General features: G+C 39.4%; 1 protein-coding gene across 1 annotated transcript; it reads left to right on the forward strand.

Moving 5' to 3' along the window:
- The first annotated feature begins 949 nt into the window (after window positions 1–949).
- Window positions 950–23,039, forward strand: ABCB10 (ATP binding cassette subfamily B member 10). Its single transcript, XM_039569574.1, has 13 exons — window positions 950–1,095; window positions 8,085–8,285; window positions 8,638–8,840; window positions 10,490–10,624; window positions 12,012–12,158; window positions 12,911–13,046; window positions 14,967–15,062; window positions 17,523–17,732; window positions 17,980–18,059; window positions 19,803–19,983; window positions 20,227–20,270; window positions 21,786–21,820; window positions 22,410–23,039. The coding sequence occupies exons 2-13, from the start codon at window positions 8,123–8,125 to the stop codon at window positions 22,699–22,701; spliced, it is 1,722 nt and encodes a 573-aa protein (XP_039425508.1). The 5' UTR covers window positions 950–1,095; window positions 8,085–8,122; the 3' UTR covers window positions 22,702–23,039.

Below are 23,039 nucleotides of genomic sequence, written 5' to 3' on the forward strand. Positions count from 1 at the left end.
CAGGGGAGGGGGCCAAGTCCCTGCTTTCTTCTCCCGGGATTGGCTGCCTCAGCTCCCGTCCCCTCCCAGAGGGTCTCTGCCATCACTGGGCAAGGCAGGTCAGGCTCAAAGAATCAGAGACTTCTTAGGGTTGGAAGGGACCTCTGGAGATCATCCAGTCCAACCCCTTGGCAAGGCAGGGTCACCTCGAGCAGGTGACACAAGAACACGTCCAGGTTGGTTTTTTAATGTCTCCAGACAGCGAAAATCCACCACCTTCTTGGGCAGCCTGTTTCAGTGATCTGCCACCCTCAACATTAAGTTCTTCCTCATGTTGAAGTGGAACTTCTTATGTTTTCATTTATAGCCACTGCTCCTCGCTCTCTCGCAGGGCACCACTGAAAAAAGTCTGGCAGCATTCTCTTGGCACCTGCCTTTGAGATATTTATACGCATTAGTGAGATACCCTCTCAGTCTTCTCGGGCGCCATTTCGGCAGGCCCGGGCCCCCTCCAGTCCCTTCCCCGGGCCGTGCGGCGGCAGAGGGCGCTGGCCGGGGGCGGCCGGGAGGAGGCCGACTGCCGCAGCCTTATCAGCGCGCCGCAGGCCGGGCCGGGCCCGCGCGGTCGCGGTTCCCGGCCGCCGGCCCATGGGCGGCGGCAGCGGCGGCTCGGAGGCGCCTCCTCCTCCTCCTCCTCCTCCTCCTCCCGCCGCAGACCCGCGCGGCGGGGACCTGCGGCCGCAGCAGTAGCTCGGGTGCCGCGCCGGCCGCATGGCGGGCTACGCGCCGCGCCTGCCCTGGCTGCTGCCGCTGCTGCGCCGGGCGGCGCCGCCCCCCTGGGCTCGGGCAGCCGCCGCGGCCGCAGCGCTCCGCACCCCGCCGCGCCCGCCCGGCAGGTGCGGGGGCGCACCCCCGCTGCCGCCGCTGTCGCCGGGCTCCCCGTCCTACCACCGCCGCCTCCTCCCCGCCGCGGCGGCAGCGGGCGGCGTCCCGCGCTCCCTGAGCACCGCGGCGGGCACGGAGGCCGCCGCGGGGGTCTGCGGGCCTCCCCGCCGGCGCTTCGAGGCTCGGGAGGCTTGCTGGCCCTGGCGCACCCCGAGCGTCGGAGACTGACAGGTACCGGGGCCGCCCCGGGGCTTTGCCCGAGCGGGAGGGGACGGCGGGCGCCCCGCCCGGAGGGCTTGCCGGGGGCCGAGGTGTGCGGCCGGGTGCGCCCCCGGAGCGGCCGCCGCCGGGGCGAAGCAGGAGGTCCTGTTTCCCTGGCGAACCGGCCCAGCTGGCAGCATCCCAGCACAGCGCGGAATCTTGGAGCGAGCCTTCCATACGTGTGAAAAGCCAAAAACATGCATTCTCCCCCCTCTTCTCACTTTGCCATCTCTTAATCTGTTGGTTTTTGAAGGGAAGGCAAAAGTTTTGGAAGTTAACAGAACTCGGTTCCATTTGTTTAGTGCCTCTGTGCGTGTTCAGTGCTAGCTTTGCAATCCACCTGCAATAAAATTTGGGCCCAAGACTCTATGAAATGAAGTAAAAAGGGGACCCCGAAGCTTTTTTTTTTTTTTAATAAATGGGAATTCTCTCCCCCAATAATTGTTTTGCTTAAAACTTTTGTAAGATGTTTTGAGTATTGTTTATTTTCTAGTGTCTGTGTGGTGAAGTCAAAACACCATGGTTGTATAAGTTACACCTCTAACACTGATATTTTCAACAGAGTATAAACGAACTTTTCTTGACATTCTTCTCATGGGTTAATAGGATAATAGCTGTTGCTAAGAAAACAATGTCGAATTATTATGTGCTTTGGGTTTTTTAAGCATCTTTATTGGTAGACAGTATGTGCACTATCATGGCAGTGAAAGGCCTGTAGTCTTGCAAAAATTTAGGTAGTTCCTATGGAATGGGTAAATGGTGTTTGAGAGAAGAGAGGTGAGGTAGTTAGAGGTGGTTTGTGAAATACAAATACTTCGCACAAGATTTTATTTAGAGTGGATATTTACAGAATTTCATTACATGTTGGTATTATATAGTCAACATAATTTGGATCCAAATGAATGTTTATAGATTTTAGACTACCTGCTGATTTTACAATGAAGTTTTAAAAGTCTGTGGTTTTCCCATTTAAATAAATCAGCTATTTTAAGGATGGCTTTTAGGACCCAAGGCTTCTAAATAACTGAAAATTTTATTTAGTTCACTCTACTGGGCACTCACTGTCAGCTTGTTTATCACAGGCAGGGTATGGTATGCTTGTTTGTAATTATGTTTTGAAATAGAGCAAAGTATCCTTAATCTGTGCAGTCTTCTGATGGTTTTATCTAAGTAATCAGCTATCACAGTTACTAAAAATCAGCTACATGCAGTTTTATCTTTTGAGATAACAAAATGGCTTGAATTAAAGTTAAAAAAACCCTAACACAACAACTTGATGTATCAAGTCATGAGGATGTAAAAAATATGGAAATGTAATAGCTGCTCTTCAGTGTTCAGTTGGTCTTCATTCTGGGAGAGGAGTGAATTTATGTAAAAGTATTCTTTTTTGACACCCTACTTAAGTGTAAACTTTTGTTGTTAAGTTGTAATTAGGTGGACTGATGGAAAAGCTAACAAGGAAAATGCTTTTGGTCGTTATAGAGTGGAGGGATAACAAATATGGGTAAAATGCACTGTAGGTGGTTGTAGGGAAATTGCATCTACCGATTGTATTTAAAATATGTTAAAATATGTTGCATTTTTTCCTGTTGAAGCTTGGTACTGAGAAACTAGCCCTCAGAAACTCAGTATTGGTTTTCCTGCATTCAGAAAAAGAGGAAGGTTAATGGTTTCACTATATGAAACAATGAACCAAGGGTAAAACATTTAATTTCCTCTTCCAGCCCACATAACCAGTAAGCAAAAGCTGTGAGATTTCTTCAGAGGTCTACAGGTGCTGTTTAGTTCTGCAGGAAGGTTGAGTTCTTCTGGATTTTCTTCTCTTTTATAGAACCAATGGCTGGTAACATAGGGGTGTAGCAGCACCAGTGTGGAGTGCTGTGTACCTTTTCTGGGATTCCATGTGGTGGTCTGTCTGCTCATAGCAGTTGTGAGTTGAAATTCACAGTCACAGAAGGTGAAGTGGTTGCCGTGAGGACAGTGGAAGACAGTGGGAGCAGAGGATGATTTATGAGGAAGTTGAGTGAGACTAGCTTCACCCATCTTGGTGCGCTGGGGAAATGGTGTCAGCTGATGAGGTGCTGGTACAGAGGTGAAGGTGACCTGCTCCCATTGTGATTGGCACCAGAGGAGAAGGTCCCATCTTGCTGTGCAGGGCCTCCTCATCATCCAATGGCTCAGGAAGAAGCGATGTACTCTGGCCTGGAGTTCCAGTGCACTGGCACACAGCACCTCTTGCAGAAGGAGCTTCTGACCCTCTGGAAGCTCCTAGGAATGAAAATAAATGTATCAAAGGTCATGCTGTCAAAAAAAAGAAAAAAAAAAGAAAAAAGTATCAGTGTAATATGTTCTGTGTCCAGTTACTTCTACAGCAGGGTAGAGCTATGAATATATTTTAAATGGGACATGTGTGTTGAATTTTGTTGCTTGGCATTAAAGTGGTAAAAAGAAGCCTAAATACTATGGTGGGAATTCACTCTGTTAGTGACCACAGTTTTGTGTAGTGATTAGGAGTTTGTAAATCCTGTAATACCTCCCAGGTTTAACAAAGGAGAGGAGTAGTTGTAGGAATTCTTTGGCTGATCTGGTGTAGTCAGGTAAGGTAAACCTGCATCTTCAGTTAAATTCAGTTCCTGGGGAAGAGGACAGGGCCATTGTTGAAATTATTACATCCTGCTGTGTGTGAGACCACAAAAATGCCTTTTCAAAATGATCCCTTTTATTTCCTCTTGCCTCCTTGTTTCTCCCCATGAGAATCTGTCTGTTGCACTTTATCCAAACCACACTCGAAGGAAACAATAGTTCTATTGAATTGTAAAGTAAGCGCAAGGAACTCTGAAATTTTTAATTCCATAGCAAAGTGTGCCCTTTCCCTGTATAAAACTATCTGTGCACCGTGTAAGAAGGATTGTTTTGTACACAAGTCTTCTTTAGAGGCATTCAAGAAATGTTATTTCATAAGTTTTATTTGATATTTTTGGCAAATTTGTAATAGCTGCTTTCCAATGGATTAAAATTGGTGACAGTTGCTTATTTTAAACTGGTGGTGAACTGTTAACGAAGCTACTTAAGTAAGACATTGCAGAAACAGTAGCTGCTTATCACTGTGATCAGTTAGGTGCTTAGAGCTTAATTTCCTTGGGGAATGTTGTTGCTGCATTATACATTTGTATAAATTGTGGAGCTAGGAGTACTAGCTAGACTAGCTAGTCTTCTATACAAGGTAAATATGAACAAGTTAAATGCTTTACTGTTAAATGCACAATAAAAAAAGAAGCCGTACTCTCTCCTGTAAACCTAGAGTTTTTCTGTTACTTTGTGAACTGTATTTTTTTTTTCTGAGCACAGTAACACAGTTGTTCTTAACAATGTAAGAAGGGTGGTGCTAAAACGTTCTTGCATAATAATAGATGCAGTGTAGATGCCATATATGAATTTACTTTAACACAGAAAGAAAACCACACCACTCATAACCTAGAACTATACAGAACATCCTTAAGTGCTTACAGTGTACTCTGGAAGAAGATTTTTATCTTAAAGTAAGTATTTGCAGAGCTGATTCTTTACAGGGTTGATACCCAAAAATATTATGGACCAGGGTCCACCAAGAGGAAATGAACTTTATTCGACCAACAAATACAAAATTTACCAGTGCATCTTTCTCCCGTTAAAGAACAAATGAAGAGCCTGATCTTTCTGAATGCACGTCATAATGTGGTCGATTTTATTCATCCCTCCAAATGCTCTTGTGGAAAGCCAGTCAGCGTTAAGCTAATAAAATCCCAGTGTATTAAATAAAACTGCACAGATAACTGTAAAAGGACAGACATTCATTGTTACTGGTAGAAGGATATTTCTCACGAATCCAAAGCTTGCTTCTGACCTGCCAGCCCCCATATTTCAATGAAACCAGTACAGTACTTAAAAGATTTCAGGAGGTAACATTCATAGCTTATGGAGTAGTAAAAACTAACTAGGGTGACCTGTTGCTGGGTTACTGTGCACTGCCAGATATCATCAATACCTCATTTTTCTGTCTTTCATCCCTGATTGACTTGGGTGATTTTAATTCATCTGGGGTAAAATCCTTATGTATTTGTCTTTAAAACAGCCCCTCTCCAAACAGGCTTGCAAGTATTTTGTCTTCGTACACTTCCACATACTATACTGGGTGAGAAAGGTGCTCTGGTAAGAACCAGCAAAATTAGAAACATTCTCTGTCTTAGTGGTGGTTTTGTGTGTAGAAAATTAATTGATGACTCTTTGGAGTCACTTAGTCTGCATTCTGAAGAGAGGTTTCTGATACCTCTGCCTAGTTATTGCTTGTAAACATCCCAGTTTATCACTTGGCAACCAATACCTTGTCCTCGAAGGAAGTTGCAGGTTTGCTGTCAAGAGGCAAGCCCATGTTGGCCTTAACAGAAAGTGTGTTGATCTTAATAGTGATAAAAGCATCACTTTGTACAGCAGTCTGGATTTCTGTGCAAGTAGACAAGCAAAATGTTTGCCTAATGTTTCTTAGAGGGTTGCTCAGCTGCTGCTGCAGCCAGCTTGCCTTCTGTTACTACTTTGCAGACCTGGTTTTATAAGTTCCGCTGATCTGCCTCGCATTTTCTTTACTGTCATCGCATCGCCTACAAAAAAAATTACTTAAAAAAATAAAAGGGTGTATTTTGGAAGCTTTGTTTGATGTAATTTTGTGGGTAACAGAGTAAACCATGTGAAACTAATACTATAGAGTTTACTCCGACCTTTTTTTTTCTATCAGCAGCAACCTTCAGTGTCACTGGAGTGTCTTCATATCTGGTTTCTGAACACATTGAACTCCTCCCTTCAGCCAGTTATCACCATTAGAGCTCCTTTGAAGGAGGAGATGGAAAGAGTGTTTGCTGGTTCCCGTTTTTTCAACTAGTCAACATTTTAAAACAAACAAAAAACAGCAGCCCCTTGGCAACTGTGCTGTTTTCTAGTTGGTCTGCTGGTCTAATCAAGATGAGAGTCTCAACTAGGGAACCTTATTTTGCATGTGATTTGTGATTAAATTAATAAAGACAGGTATGTTGCTTAGTTCAGTAGTTTTCAGATTGCTTTAGGTACTAGTATTTGCTCTTCATTCAGTTAAGGCTGTTGGAAGTAATTACAGTGAAACCCGTGCTAGTTTGAATGAAGAAGAGCTGAAGATAAATTCAAGCCACTGGACAGAAACATATGGGGGTTTTTAGCCATACAGTCTTCTTCCTTCTGTGAATATTTGTATCTGCAGTTCAGGTGTACTGTTCCATCCGTAACTGAGAAATTGTCTGAACTAATGAACACTGAGCTGCCGTGCAGTACTGTGCTTATAATCAATGCTTTTGTCCATCTCCAGCTGCCTTGGAGACCAACCAGCTTTTTCTGACAGGAAATGACCTGAGTTTTGTTGGGTTTTTCCCTGCTGCTTTACAGTTTGAATACACCAGTGCTGCCAACCTGTTAGTAAGGTCATTCATGAATTTTTAGCTAGTAAGTAACATCCTTGTGAGATGTGCCTATGGCATAGATCAATAAGTTTGCAGCAGAAGGTTTTTCCCTTTCTCCTCTGGTTTCTTATAGTTTCTATAGCTTCAAGTTAAAGATCCAAATCCTGTATCTTTCACACACTTGCTGGCCTGAGTGTAACACAAGGGAAAGATTGCAAACAAATCTTGAATAAGAAGCACAGGCTGCAGGTATGCATTTTTTGTACTCTGAATTCTTCTTTACACAGCTGTATTTACACTTCAAGTAAAAACTGAGACAAAACTTTCCACGTGTGTGTGGAGGTGGTAAGAGGCGTCAGACTATCTGTGTCAGGTGTTAGAAATATTGCTTACAGCAGTGTGATGCTGGTAGGCTGGCCGCTGTCTTCATCATAGAAGTGATACAAGAAGCTCAGTAGAATGCAACTAAATGTCAGGACTTTCAACACAGTCTATTTTTGTCTTCAAAGGCATTATTTGCTAGAAGTTTTGTAGCAATCCTATGAATGGTTGCTTTAAGTGTGTGGTTGGTTTTTGGAAAATGATGCTATATAAATATCATTGTTTGTTGTGGTTCAGTGGTTTTCATATCAAATTTGTTCAGTTTTCAATTAAGATGTGATTTTTTTCTAGCTCTCAGCCTTCCAAGCTTGGCTTGCCTTTTTAGAATTAAACTGTGTTCTTGGCTCAAGAAATCTCTTTGCAGATTTAAGCTCAAAAGGCTGAGTTTTGGTCCAGTGTGATTTTCATACTTTGTGATACACCCTCAAAGAGCGACACAGGTTGTTCCATGGGTGATCCTGCAACTGGAATTCAAGAGCTCTGCTTATCAGCTAATGTACTTCTAATTAAGACTTAGGCTATTTTTCTTTTAGACCAACAATAGTAAAGAGTAAAACAAAATGAATGTTTATAAAATCCATCAGTCAAGAGGAAATAAAATTATGGGGGATTTTTGGTTTTTGGGTTGGTTTTTTTTTTCCTCCAATAAAATTGCGTGGTTAAATGGTTCTCAGATGAGATCTTTACTTCAGTCCATTGTTATCTCAAAAACAGACAACTGGAAGCTTTCATACAGTAACAAACATTAATAATAAAATCCAAACGAAACAGGAGCTGAAGGATTGTGTGTGAGAATTTGGTAACTGCCAATGCTCTCTAAGAGTGACACCTGTGAAAAGTTATCTTTGTTGGATGGTGCTGTTGAAGATTAGACAAGAGAAGTGATTCCAGGACTGTGATTGAATACAGAGGCTTTCAGAGTCTTAAAATGTGCCTTGCCTAGGTTAATTTATACAGTGGCTTAAAATACCCCTTTCAGAACTGGGTGTGAAAGAGTGCTGATTATTTCAATTGGCACTTGCAAACTTAATAGAAATTTCAATTGAAAAATCATTTCATTTGTACTATTAATGAACTTGTAACTTCAGAATAACTTTCCTTTCTCTTGTTGATTTGCAGCTGCTGTTGGCTTTTTGGCAGTTTCCAGTGTCATTACCATGTCAGCCCCTTTCTTTATGGGGAAAGTTATTGACATTATTTATACAAATCCCAGTGAGGATTTCACTGACAGCCTGACCAGCCTGTGTGCCTTGCTAAGTGGAATCTTTTTATGTGGTGCTGCTGCTAATGCTACTCGTGTCTACCTCATGCAGACTGCAGGTAAAAACAGAAGCAAAAGTGGTACTGAGAGTCATCTTGTTTTTTGCAGAGTCAGGATATCTAATGATCTTAAATAAATTCTTGGCAATGGCCAAAAGATGATCTTGGAATCAGTAGCTTTTTTTAACCAGAGGAAAGGTAAACTAATAGTGCAAAGACAAGTATGCTGGAATGATTGCTCAATTTTATTTACTGTTAGGTGACATCTTAAAAATCTCATGTGACAGATCTTACCAGACTCTCTTCCCTGTAATGTGCTTTGTTCAGTGCTCTACAATCCTGTGATTTTTATGTTGTTGGTGTCTGTGTAAAGCCTCTTGTGTCATGCTTGACTGACTTATGTTTCTGACAGGACAAAGAATTGTGAAACGTTTGAGAGCAACCACGTTCTCCTCTATTGTGAAGCAAGAAATGGCTTTTTTTGACAAGAGCAGAACAGGAGAGCTGATAAACCGCTTATCTTCAGATACAGCCCTCTTGGGCCGCTCAGTGACTGAAAACCTTTCAGATGGGCTCAGGGCCGGAGCACAAGCATCTGTGGGGGTTGGAATGATGGTATGGTGGTCTCTTATTTGCTTGACACTTCTTGTAGTTTCACATTTGCTTCTGTTCTGTTAGGTGAGTGTGAGTTTGAGTCAGTCCAGGAACAATTGTGTGCTCTTGGATGCAAGTGTATTTCATTGGTTATCTACAACTGATGCAGAGATTATTGCAATAGGTGATGTGCCTGTAGCCAGCCACTTGATATTTACTCACAAGCAAAATTTGGAGGATGAAGGATTGAAATTAACTACTGTTGCTACCCAAAGTTATCAAGCAAAATGTAGTAGGCAAATAGCTGAATTCCATTCTTACTGGAGATGCTAAAATCAGTGATAACATTCCCGTGGTTGTTGGTAAAATATGGTAAGAAGGGCCTGATATGAAAATCATTAAAGTTGGTTGATTCTGGTTAAAGCCTAGGTGAGCAAAGGCAGCATCACATATTTAATTAATGCAGAGGATTTTTACAAGCACTAGTCTTCCTGCTTTAGTCTGTCAGTAAAGAATATATTTATGTAGAAAGCCTGTTAATGAAGGCTTCAGTGCAGTGCATCAGTTAATATTCCTTGGTGGTCAGTTGGTTTACATGAAAATCTGACTTCTCTTGATGGTTTTTTTTGTGGCATTAATTTTTTTATGCTTATGCATTGATTGCAATTATCTTGAATGAAGGTGTAGTAGTTTCTGCTGTCTACCTGGAGTTAAAAACAGATAGCAAATAGTCTCCTCATAAAAATAAGCTTCCAATATTGTCATTATTAGAAACTGTTAAGAGTTTCCACTATGAAGCTTTAAAGCTTTAATATTTTGTCACTGATAAGAATTATGGCTTTCTGTACTCTCTTACAAAGAGAGTCTAAGGTTTTATCTTACCACAGATAAAATGAGATAACTTTATAGAATGCATTCTGCTCCAAAATACTGCCATGAGACGGTTGTAAGAGGTGGGCTATAAAAGCTTGCCCAGAAAGAAGATATTATTATGAAATTATTATAAAGCCTGTCAATTATGTTGATTTTGAATTTTTCTGGAGATTTTTGTTTTCAATACAGAAAGCAAGTTGAAATTAAAACACACTAGATCTAATTTCAATAAATCTTATGAAGAGAACCTCTTTAGGTGCGTTGATGATGATTGTTACAAGTGGTAAGATTTGCAGTAGTAAATTAAATACACTGTTCCACCCATTTGTGGGTGTCAGGGAGTACTGGTGGCTCCATCTATTTGTTCCTCAGTTACCCAGAAGTACTGTATGATATTTCTCTACTCACAGTTTCTGTATTACACCACCTATTTAATAGTTGTGAAAGCACTTTAGAAACTGTGTAATAGCTTATGTCTTTCAGCATCCCCAAGAGATTTCCTGGTAGGCCTGTTTACTGGCAGGTTAAGATGCTTGACTAAGACCACACAGTGAACCAGTGAGAAAGCTAGAAATTAAATCCAGATGGCTTTGTTTATAGTCCTTTGTTCTAACCTCCCAAATGCTGTGGAAGAATGGATATTTTGCCTGGAAAAGAATTAAAACATGATAAATGAAAGCATGGCAGCACTAAATCCCTCCTGGTTTTAGAAAAGTAGGAAGGGAAGTTGCACTTCAGTACTCCAGGGATTATTTTTAATCTGAATGCTAAACTCTGACAATACCTTTTTCTTCTAGTTTTTTGTGTCCCCTAGCCTTGCTGCATTTGTACTGAGTGTTGTGCCACCCTTGGCTGTCGTGGCTGTGATTTATGGCAGATACTTGCGAAAACTTACTAAAATGACTCAAGATTCTCTTGCAGAAGCAACTCAGGTAACCTTTCTAGTTAACTTTAAAGTTGCTCTAGTGTATTTAGGTTAATATCTCTGAAGTTACAGATCTTCTGAAGACAACTGTACTGTTAGTTCTGACCCTGTAGTTTTGCACCTGAGTAGTATGAAAGGTAAATGTCAGTAACGCTTACTCATAGATCTCAAAAACAACCATGCTTCCCTTGTCCATAACAATATAATGCAGAGATACTAGGCCTTGAGAATTTGGAAATGTAGGAAACTGTAAGGAGGTTAGACTTTAGCTTTGTGAGAGCATAAAAAAAGCCAGCCTATGAAGTCTTGTGTAATTTGGTACCTAGGTTTGAAAAACACTTTTCTTGGATTATGGTTTTGAGCTTAAAGCTATCAGGAGCATCCTAGATGGATGCTTCCTTTGCTACCAAGTCCGTCTCTGGAATGCATCCCTGATGCTTGACCTCTCAGCTCTTAAATGTTTATGGCACCTGTTTCTTAAACATTTTACTGAAAGGTTTAGGGTGGGGAAACATTTTTTATAAAGCATAGAAATATAATTAGGAAAGCTCTAGTTAAAACAGTCACAGTTGTCAACTGTTATAAACTTGGGATGTCCTTTGTAGGACTGAGCAAAAGGAAGATTAGCCCTCTTCTGTTTGTCTTCCTCAGACTCTGTTGATGGGAAGCTCGTGCCTTTGTAAACCAGGTGTGGGACTTCATATGAACAAGCAATTGTTGCTCCATTCAAATTTTCAGGTTGAATGGGGGATGGAAGAAGGAGAATTATATTTTTATATCATACTTTTACTTACAAAAGGGAGACTTGTTTTTTCTAAGACCATCACAGTGTCCATTAACAACTTAGTGTAATTGGTTACAATTCAGGTATTTTAGAATTAATACTTTGCTGTTTAGAAGTTAAAATACTGAGTTGAAATGAGACATTAGTAGTTGGGCTAAATTAATTCCCAGCATTGCTTTGATCAAATGAGTGGAATTGTTTTAGGAAATAACTGCAGGCTTTTTTGCATGATTTAGTATGGAACAGAATATTCTTTATTTTTTCTCTTCCCACGTTGTTATTGCAAATTATTGTGAGTAGTAATTTCCCTATGGGTGTTGTTCACACCAAATTTTTTAACCCTACTTTTATATTCTTCTGTCTCTGCTAGCACTTAAGACAATCTTGAGGTTTTTTAAAACTGCCTGGGCATGCAGTTTGCTTTTAAGTTAATAGAATTTAAAAAAAGGGAGTTGGGGTGGGGAGAGGAAGGCATGAGAAATTTTACAGTGCTATCCAAAGATATGTAGATTAGTGAAGTGATATTGGTTTAACTTTCAGATGTTCTGTAATGTAAGCATTTCAAATTGTGTGTCTCTGTGCATCTGTTTTGTGCTTTGCTTCTATGCAGTTAGCTGAAGAGCGTATCGGAAACATCAGAACAGTTCGAGCTTTTGGGCAAGAAGTGGCTGAAATGGAGAAGTATACAAATAAAGTTGATTATGTGCTACAGCTGGGTAAAAAAGAAGCACTAGCTCGGGCAGGCTTCTTTGGAGCAGTAAGTATATTTTAATGAAAGTAAGCCAACCATGTTATGCAAAGTGTCAATTGTTTCAAAACTCCTGATGATACTTAGAAATCTGCAAGTAAATGATTGAGAATAAATTGAACCTACATAAAACTGTGGGAAGACTGGACTTAAATCAGTCAAAATTGCTGTGAAACTGCATTTCAAGATAAAATGATATGATAAAGTTACTTTAAGCCTCTAGTTCTGCCCCACACCCCATAGCTGGGGACTACTTCTCTGAGGCCACACCTTCTATTCAAGGAATTATACCAGTGGAAACCCTCCCCTGCCCTTTGCATTTAGAGGTTTGGCTCCCTGATGAGAGGAGCATCAATGCATAGGGAGGTGGGGAGTGCACAGGTAGGGGAGGGAGGCTTGGATTTTTCCATAACTTTGTTTAATCGAATTCTAAAAGTGGAACATAACTGCCGACGACCAATTCTTCCTTGGTAACGATGGTTAAGAATAATGTTTAGTGTTCCTTTCCACCTTGGGGAAAAAAAGCCAAAAAAGAGTTGCTTGCTTTTTGAACACCTGTTGGATAGCACAGTGCCACTGGATGTCTGGCTGGCTGTTGGCTGGCTTTACGCTAGAATTGTTGAATTTACCTCACTTCTCCAAAAGCCTAGATACCTATAGTGTGAGAGTTCTTTTTATTACAAGGAAAATTCTGAGACAACATTTTAGAGGATGAAATTTAAGATGTATGTGACAAAATCTGCCTTTTCCTTTTTCTTTAGACTGGGCTTTCTGGAAACCTAATTGTCCTCTCAGTGTTATACAAAGGTGGATTACTAATGGGCAGTGCTTACATGACAGTTGGTGAACTCTCATCTTTCCTAATGTATGCTTTCTGGGTTGGAATAAGCATTGGAGGTATGGAATGGGAAATTAGATTTTCTTCACTTCAAAGCATTACAGTCATTATAGGGGCGGGAGGGAAGAAGCTCTCAAAAGACCTGACTTTCTTAAAAAGTCTTCCAAATGAACTTTTCAAGAAATCATAATTTTTTTTCTGAAGAGTTAATGAAAATAATAATCAATAACTTAATATAAGCCTTCTTTTTCCCCAAAATAAAGGTTGGTTTTTTTCAATGTGGGCATATGACAGCATATATTACTTTAATTTTCTTCAGGTCTAAATTAAGGTACTTGCTGTATTGTGTATAGCATTTAGCTGTAACTCAGTATAGAGTGTCCTCAACTAGGAGAGTAAACAAAGTGCCAGCAGAATACTGCACTGTGGTGCTAACCTTCTGGTTTTGCTTACTCACTGACTCCTCCTTGAAGCCCACACTCTGTAATCTACTGGCCCAGCAACAAGATGTTCATCTTTTTGACAGAGCTGTCTTCATGACTGCATACAGGCAAAAATGAAGATAAGTTGCTTGGAAGTTTGACAACTAACTGGAAGCATTCTTCTTTAAACTGAGTCTGTTACTTCTGATAGACTAGGAGGGCAATGCAGCTTGCCGGTAGTTTTCTTTTTTAAGACTAGGCCTGCTATCATGGGGAGCACAAAGATGTGCCTGAGGGCAAAATTTAACAAACCTGCTTCCTTGTATGTCAAAATTCCAGTGGCACCCATTCCAACTACCAGCCCCCTTTCTTCTCTGCTTAAATCATTGAAGTTTGCTCAATGGAGAGATATCTGGCACTTTGAAAACATGGGACAAGCTAATGTTAAATAAACGAAGATTAGAAGCACTGCTAAAAATCTCACTGAATTAACTTTTATTTGCTATAAAATAGCAATTTGCTATAAAAATTGCTTTCAGGTAGTCCTCAGCAGCAACATGATGAAACACCCTGCCTACGCTTAAAAACCTTGAGTTGGGATTGTTGCTCTGCAAAAACAAACCCTATATATATATATATGTATATATATATATATATAAATAAAAATATATATATATATTTTTAGATATACATATTTTTTTATATATGCCTTGGGTTTTCTGCCCTCCTGAAATAACTCTTAACACTGTAAGCATTTTACGGTGTAAGTATGTTTATTCTGTTGGAATTCAAAGATAATGAAATCGGTGTCTTTCTTTTGAAAGGCACACAGAAAATTAAGAAATTGGACATCTTTTGTCTATGTACTACTCCATTTTTAGTTCTATATTGGTTTCTGCGTTTATGTCAGCAGGAAAGCCCTTCAGCTAAGCTACCTTCAAGATATTCACATAGCTGCTAAAAGCTGGGACCTAGGACTATGTGCAGGCCTTGTCCTTAGGTTTTTCTTTCTCCAGTAAGGTTTGAAGCATACTGGCATGGGAGACACATTTCTTTCCATCATCCATTCTCCACACACCTTCTCAAGTGTCACTTCAGCCTTAGGTTTTGTGCCCTCTCTCCGCTGTGGCTGACTCAGTCAGGCTCCCCTGTTCTAGTGTAAACCTGTCTGACAAAAAAGAGCATGCAGAATGCTCTGTTCTACTGAATCATCTGGAAATATAGCTGGTTGGATGCAAAGCTATTTTCCTATAGTTGGATGCTGTTCTTCCTGACAGGTGAATGAAAAAGGGCATACATAAGATGAAGTGTATTAACATTTTGTTTTCTTCAGAGTGATTTGTTTTACAGATATAAATAAGAATGGTGAATAAGGGTTATTGGTAGCTCTCAAATGAGACTGGATAGGATTTAACACATTTAACAGTTTGTTGGAATAAAAGATCCCCTACACATCTGATCCTTTAATGCTGCTGCTGAAAAGTATAATGCTAATTTTATCTCTTCTATGTCTTCCATTCAATATAGATGCATAATACTGTTCTGCTTTTTGTTTAGGTCTGAGTTCCTTTTATTCTGAGCTAATGAAAGGACTAGGTGCTGGTGGACGTCTTTGGGAACTTATTGAAAGGAAGCCCCAACTTCCATTTGATGGTGGGTTCTTGGTTTGTTACTGTCTAAAGGTTGATTTTTCTCTTAATGGTCAGCAATACTTTAGAAGGGTATGTGTAATACTTACAGGTAGTTCTGACTTACACTAGATATAGTCATAACCCTTCTGACTTTGCCTAAGTACAAAACAGATGATGAAAATTTCCCTTAATAAAAAAATTTAGAAGCCAAAAGTTTGGCTTAATTAATTATTTTTGGTTTAATTATTTTTTATTTCTTTAATTCCGAATATGACTTTAAATCATATTACTTTCTAAGTTATGTGACAGAGGACATGGTCATTTCTAGCTTTTTTTGAATTTTTTGTTGATGTCATCACTACTTCCTCTTGATTCAGCTTTAGAGTGAAAAGAGTGGAAAGAAGAAAAAGGAGAGGAGGGAGGAGCTCTGAGATGGCTGTATCTCATATTTCCACTGAAAGGCTTACCGTGCTCATCTCTAATGGCTAAGAAATGATCAGTCTGAAAAGAGAAGCTTTCAAAACCAGGTGGTTTTCATTAAGAGTATTTCAAGTTTAAACATTTCATACTAATCCAGTGAAAACCAGTCCTTAGTAAGACATGTTGATTTGAATCCTAACTTGCAAACACAAAGTTTGAAGCCTTTCCACAACACATACTAAGCTGAGTTTTTGAGTTGTTCTGCCATAGGAATCAGGGACTGAGGCATGACTAGGGAATAAAAGGAAGTAAAGGGTAGGGCTGATAGGGGGACTTCTGCTTATTGGGATAGTGTGGATGTGCAGATACAGCAGGTGTTGCTTTTGGAGTGATTTGCACCTGTCTCCTCGCAGTAATACTACACACATTTCTTCCTTATTTGGGGGGGCAGGGTTTTATTTTTGCAGAACTCTGGTTGTTGCTGGTGAGAACAAGTATCTTGGGAACAAATAATAATGTCTTTTTTCTTGCGTCTAGAATCCAAACAAGAGACAAGTACGTTAGATATTTTTACAGTGATATATAGAGGAAGGACTTGTGGTAGGAGACTTCCTGTATTGCAGTAGATTTCAGTGTTTCAGGCCATGGAATAGACTGTGCAATAACTGGAACTGAGACTTAAGATAAGTGATTACTTGCTACTGTGGTAATAATAAGAATTATGCTGCTAACACAGGATTTAGCAAATACATTTCTTTTCCCAAAAGGAGGTTTACAGGTCATTGTGGAAACATTAAAGTTACAATGTGTATGTCCATAGGTTAAAGTCAAGGAAGGAATCTGGAATTGTATGCTCTTGTGTTTTCCATTCCAATGCTACTACCATTAAACTGAAAGCCTGGAGAAGAAATGGAAACCTGGAAAAAAGAAAAGCAGGACTAGTGAAATCTTGATTTCTGCTGATGGGTGTCTTTGTTTCCTATCCACAGTTACTGTTTAACCAAACACTGGCATGTGCTACCATGTGCTGTGGCTAGTTGGGAGTTACTTGTGTGCTGCATCGGAAAAGAATTAAGGGTTTGAGTTGTGTTTCTCTAGTACAAACAAACATGACTCGGGTACTGCTCTAGTACTGCCAGTTTTCACAAAACTGGTGGGAACTTCATCCTTTGGGAATGCAGCCCCACTGTCCAATTAGTTTGCTTTGTATGGATATGTGTCACTGGATTTTAACAGGGCTTGAAGAAATATTGTTTCTTTGTCTTAACTATTTATCAGCTTTTTCTAGTAATGATATTAAGATAATTGTTTAAATCAAATGCTGTGTTCCAGAAAGAAGCTGGTTTTATTTAACTTTGGTAGTTGTTCATTCATGGTGGTTTCATTCATGGAAAATTTCACAAACTGAAATTTTCGTTTCAGTGAACTGTTGCCTAAGAGTTAGGCCTCTGATTCGTATTTGAATTTATTAAATATGCTTTCCACTGAAAGGAGAAAATAAAACTCAAAATTGGCTGTTAGTGTAACAAACCTAGCAGCAGCTTTATTCCAGTGACAAGAACTGCTCTTGTTCAGAGGAGGTTGTTTCAGGTGACTTTTGTGGCTTGGTGAAAGGGCAATAAATGATTCACAATGTTTATCTTTTTGTGTTCTATGGTAGCGGGACTTTGGCCTTCACCAATGCCTTTTTATTTCATTGCTCCTAATTGACAAAGCTTAAATTGTTTATAGTATGTTTACTAATTCAGATAATTCTACAAGAAGTGATTGTTTTTAGTGGTTAGGTATTAGCAAGATGCAAATTCTCCCTCTTGCTGTAGGTAGCCTACAGGTTCAGCGCTGGTAGCAACCTGCAATTGCATTCAGGAATGATTGGTGTACCACACTGATTCGCTCATGGCTGAAATATAACCACTGCAGTCCTGAGCTGTGGCTTGCAGTTATCCATAGATTGAATGTGGAGATAGATATTTCTACTGAGTGTCTGTAAAGCAAGTTCTAGGAGGACTGAGCTAATTTTTGTTTCTATTCACATTTCTGTATTTTATTCTTTGTTATATAGAGGGAATCACATTAGGCAAAGATGTATTCAGAGGTGCTTTGGAATTCAAAGATGTTGAATTTGCATATCCAACACGTCAAGAAACATCAATTTTCAAAGACTTCAGCCTTTCCATTCCAGCTGGCTCTGTTATGGCTCTGGTTGGCCCAAGTGGTACAGGGAAATCAACGATTGTATCCCTTTTGCTGCGACTGTATGATCCTATCTCAGGTATGGTTTGTGTGTTGCTCTCATTTGTGACAATTAATACTTTGCATCTCAGATAAACCTTATAAACAGTTGGGGTTCCTGTGCTTTAGGTCTGTGTTCCCTTCTGGGGAATACAGAATGCATAGCTTTGCATTTTTGATCCACCAGTACAGTGTGTGATTGATTCCTCAGGAGTTGTCATTCTCAGCTGTTCCTTCAGTCTCTTTTCAGTATGTGTCAAACACACTTGACTGTTTCCTTACTTAAGGTACTATCACCGTCGATGGCTTTGATATCCGTCAGTTAAATCCACTGTGGTTCAGAACAAAGATTGGAACAGTAAGTCAGGTAAGGAATGAAAAAAGAAATGCAAGTGGATGAAATAATTTTGTGATCAACTAGCTTTTCCTCACTTCCCTTCTTTTTAAAAAGACATGATCTTGCTTCTCAGTGAAATCCTTCCATCTCACCATAATTGCTGTTGCACATGCTTTGTTCTAAAAATAAGTATTTAGAGCTAGTCCCGGTATTCTGTAGTCTGTTTTTACATAATCACAGAGATTCAAAATGTTAGTTTAGAAGAAAAGTGTGCATGTGGAGACTGCAAGGTAAATTGCTGTAAATTTTGTGTAGGTATGACCAACCTAATGTTTGCTATAATTTGTTGAAGAAAGTAACAAAAAGCATAACACTTAATTGCCTCTTGTATTGATGGAAGTCACACAATCATATTTTACACAGCCATTTAAAAAACTGACCTTCTGTGCTCTGAGTAGTTTCCAGGAAAACACAGTTCCATTAGGAAAGCATGAAAATACAGCATGGTTGGCACTTACTCTGATAGTGCCACCTGCCTAGCAACCTCCAAACTCTGAAAGTCATTGGTGTCTTAAAAATTAACTATTTTGCCAATTAAAATGTTCGTTCCCTTGTCTCCCCAGATACTTCACAGTGCATTAACTGTTAGGCTGCTGTTCTAGTTAACAGCATAAGGGTAACTGGGTATTTGTTGCATTTCAAAGCAACTTCTTTATGTAATAATGCCACCAAAAGATTTTGTGCAAAAATTATTTTCCTGTTGCCACATGAGCACTTTTCTTTTTTGAATGAATGTATTCCATTTAAATTACCAGTAGGAGGTTCCTACTGGTATACAAAGGACACGACTCTATTTTTTAAACAGAGCTCACTTTCCTTGTTTTAGACATTTTCCCATTGCACATCACTTGTTCTATCTCACAGTTCTCTGTTGCAAGCTTTAATACAAATTAAATGCACATAATGCCATAAAATCCGTGTAGAGATTAAGAAAAGAATCATCATTGTTGCAAACCATTGAATTCTCTGGGTTGGAAGGGACCTTCAAATGTCATCTAATCCAATCCCCCTGCATTAAGCAGGGACATCTTCAACTAGATATGGTTGCTCAGAGCCCCATCCTTGAATGAGCCTGACTTTGAATGTTTCCAAGGATGGGGCATCCACCACCTCTCTGGGCAACCTCTTTTGGGGTTTCACCACCTGAATTGTAAAAAAATGTCTTCCTTTTATCTAATCTAAACCAACCTTCCTTTAGTTTAAAACCATCACCCCTTGTCCTATGACAACAGGCCCTGCCAAAAAGTCTGTTTCCATCTTGCTTAGAGCCCCCCTTTAGGTCCTGAAACACCACAGTCAGGTCTCACAGGAGCCTTTTCTTCTCCAGGCTGAACAGCCCCATCTCTCTCAGCCTTCCCTCACAGGAGAGGTGGTCCATCCCTCCCATGATGGTGATATGTGGCAAAGTACAAAGGAAGGGTTTTTTGATGTTTGAATCTTCCTAAACTCATCCTAAAATATTAGGAATTGAGAGTTATGTTTTGTCAGTTAAAAAGGCAACTTAATTTTTAATTGGTTTGCACTATCCATTTTGGTGTTAGGGGAGGAGGGGTTTTTATTAGTTTTTAATTCAACTAACTCTAGCTTACATATTCTTCGTATGGATATTGTAAGTGGAGTCTTGTAAGTGGGGTTTATGTTATTTGAGATAATAGACAAAACATGCATACAATTACAGATCCACTATATTAGTTATGTGTTTGCATTTGTCAGGAACCAATTCTCTTCTCCTGTTCTATTGCTGAAAATATTGCCTATGGTGCAGAGGATCCTTCTGCTGTGACTGCAGAGGAGATTCAGAAAGTTGCTGAAATAGCTAATGCTGCTAGTTTTATCAGAGATTTTCCAAAAGGATTTGACACTGTAGTTGGAGAAAAAGGCATTTTGCTTTCAGGTACGTCTTTATGTTGCTTATTTTAAAAATCTCGATTCTCTGAGTGATGTAAAAATTTCATCATTTTTTGTTACCACTTTTTTCTCCAAGCTGTAGCCTGCCATAAGTATTAAAGGCATCCACCCTTCATTACCTCCATTCCCCACTAAAGTACATGGGCCTAATTCTGCTCAGCCCAGGCATTCAGTTAAAATGTTGTGGCATTTGTTTTCCTGTTTCAGTTTACTGATTCTTTTCCCTCAGGTGGGCAGAAGCAACGAATTGCGATTGCTCGAGCTCTGCTCAAGGTAAGCCAGCATCCAAACAACTATTTAACTACTTCTTGGGGGGAGGCAGGAAGGAATAAAAAGGAGGAGGTCTTTCAGTGGGAGAGGTAGGAAAATATTTTTAAAAAGGAGAATTGTGTCTTTGATGTTAATGAAGTTTGAAGGGGCTGAATGGCTTAACTAATGACAATTTACCTAATGTCAGTGCTTCTTCCTATCTTTCAGCCATGTTTTTTGATAGTTCTTGCCAAGATTGATGTTAAATCATTGTGTAATGGCCCACTTCCATAACATGATGTCAAGGATGAAGGAAGACTTAAAGAATGTGGTGCTAGTAAATGCATATATGACACTTCTGTGTTCAAATCTCTGTCATTCATGGGTTAATTTTTCTGGATTGCAGTTTACTAGTACTTCAGATGCCTTGTCTTAGTTTTGAGGGGAGGTGGCCTGGATTTGGGCCAAGATGGTATTTCAGGCACAATGTTGTGTCATGTTTTTCTTCAAAGATTGGTATGGGTCTAGCTTCAGGACAGGCTCTGTGCTGCACAAATTTGAGGAGGCTTCTGAGGATCAAAAGGACAAAGAGTTTGGTTCAGGAACAGCCACTGGGCCTTGCAGGGAGGCAGTTTGATGTTGATGCTCAGCTGGAAGTTTTGATCCTTGCTGAACCCAGTCTACATTCATGTTAAGCCACCCAGGTGTCTGTAGCATTCTGGCATGCCCAGTTAATAGGAATTTCAGTATACCAGTTCTCTTTTACCACAAATGCTGAAAAGCTGATTGTATTTCAAGTCATGCATTTCATACAGTTCATGGGATTAAAGACTTAATTTCGTGGCAGGAAAAAGGTTGTAAAAAATAAATGAGTAGTTGATATACTGGGGTAGCTGGGGGTGCAGTAGCCCCATCTGTCCCAGATGAGAGTAAAAGCTTTAAACTTCTAACTTTATCAAGGAAGTTTGGGTTATGTACTGTAATTCAGAAGTGACTTCTTCTAAGGGATTTGAGTGCTGGCAGTTTTTTTTTTTTTTTAATAATCTAACTGGGAGAAGTTCTTAAATGCTAGTTCTTAAGTACTATGCAATTTACCTGTGGGTGAAATACTGCTTCTTAGTAGGGGTTTGTTACTTTTAATTACTAAGACAGTTCTATATAGCAGACTGACTGTAAGCAGTGGGTAGCTGAGCCTCTGTAAAAGAGCCACATAAGAATGTATAACTTTTGACCACAGTGCTGCCAAGAATGCCTTAAAAATCATCTCACCCCTTTAGTTTGTATCTTTCAAATGGTTATCTGGGAATAGTATTCTGCTCTTTTAGTTTGGAAAATTTGAAAATGGAGGAGTGTTGTTTCTGTTTTGTCCTCTTAGCATTTAGATTTCTTAGAAGTAGCTCTTTGAATGATGCTCAGTTCTTTTGATGAAGTAAGTACTCTTACTTGGAGTTTTAAACTATATGAATCCTGTTCTCTATTTATACAAATATTCAGATCTTGTTTAATTGCTATTATAACCAATTTTACTTTCTTTTTCAGAATCCTAAAATTCTTCTGTTAGATGAAGCAACAAGGTAAGAAGGAAAAGAAACTTAGAAATTATGTACCTCTAAAACTCAGATTTGCAAACTGTTCTCTCTTCTTTCTCTGCATGTTATTATACATTATCTAGCCCCTTATTGCTCTCTACCCACAAAAAAGAATGTGCCTTCTAGAATGTGTGACTTGGTTAGGAGACCTGTAATAAAAGCTGTTTATGCAAAGCAGAAAGGATAGCTGGTACATTGTGATTTTTCATGGGGTTAAATTTGTAATATATAACATGATTTTGAAACATCTACTTAAGTATTTTTTGTAACTTTAAACTTAGATCCTAGTGTAAAAGAGATAGGATTATTCTACAGTGTAACTGATTTTTTTTTCCACTTAATTTGGTGTTATTTCTCCATGCTTATTTTTGCATATGAGACTATGTAATGCCAATAACTTGGATGTGAGCACTAAGCGTGTTCACAAAACTTTCCTGCAGTTCCAGCGGTTCATCTTCACCGCCAATAGAGAGGGTTTGCAGTCTTGGCAAAATAAGCCTAATACATACAAAAACAACCTGTCTTAAAATAACAAATATCCTTCTCTCTCCTGTCCCCACCCCTTCATTACTAGTGCTTTGGATGCTGAAAATGAGTATCTAGTGCAAGAAGCTCTGGACCGGCTGATGGAAGGGAGGACAGTCCTAATTATTGCTCATCGTCTGTCTACTATTCAAAATGCTGATTTTGTTGCAGTCCTTGGCCAGGGTAAAATTCTTGAATGTGGGAAGCATGAGGAATTACTTGCAAATCCAAATGGACTTTTCAGGAAACTAATGCAGAAACAAGCTTTTCTTCAGAATAATGATACTTTTGCATTAGATTTACAATCCAGAGAAAAGGATATATTAAAAGAAAATGTATGAGACAATGTATGAATAATGGAAACTTACAAACTACAAAGACTATAACTTATGTTTCAGTTATGTAAAGTAAATGTTATATTTTTCCAAAATGTACAAAATATTCTTTTGAAACTTAAATGTGTTTAAACTTTTTATTGAAAGCTTTTTAATAAGTATTGTAACTTTTAAAAATATTTGTGACACTGAGATAATTTCAGTGCATAAATTTTTCTGCTTGTGTTACTTTTAAGACTGTCTAGAATCTTGTTTGCTGTAATACACTGTATGAAGATGTGCTCCATTCTCAAGTAAGTTAAGCATTTCAAAGGTAATTAAATGACAATCTTACCATTTTCATA

The sequence above is a fragment of the Corvus cornix genome, chromosome 3 (genome assembly GCF_000738735.6).
Source record: "Corvus cornix cornix isolate S_Up_H32 chromosome 3, ASM73873v5, whole genome shotgun sequence".
NCBI lineage: Eukaryota > Metazoa > Chordata > Aves > Passeriformes > Corvidae > Corvus > Corvus cornix.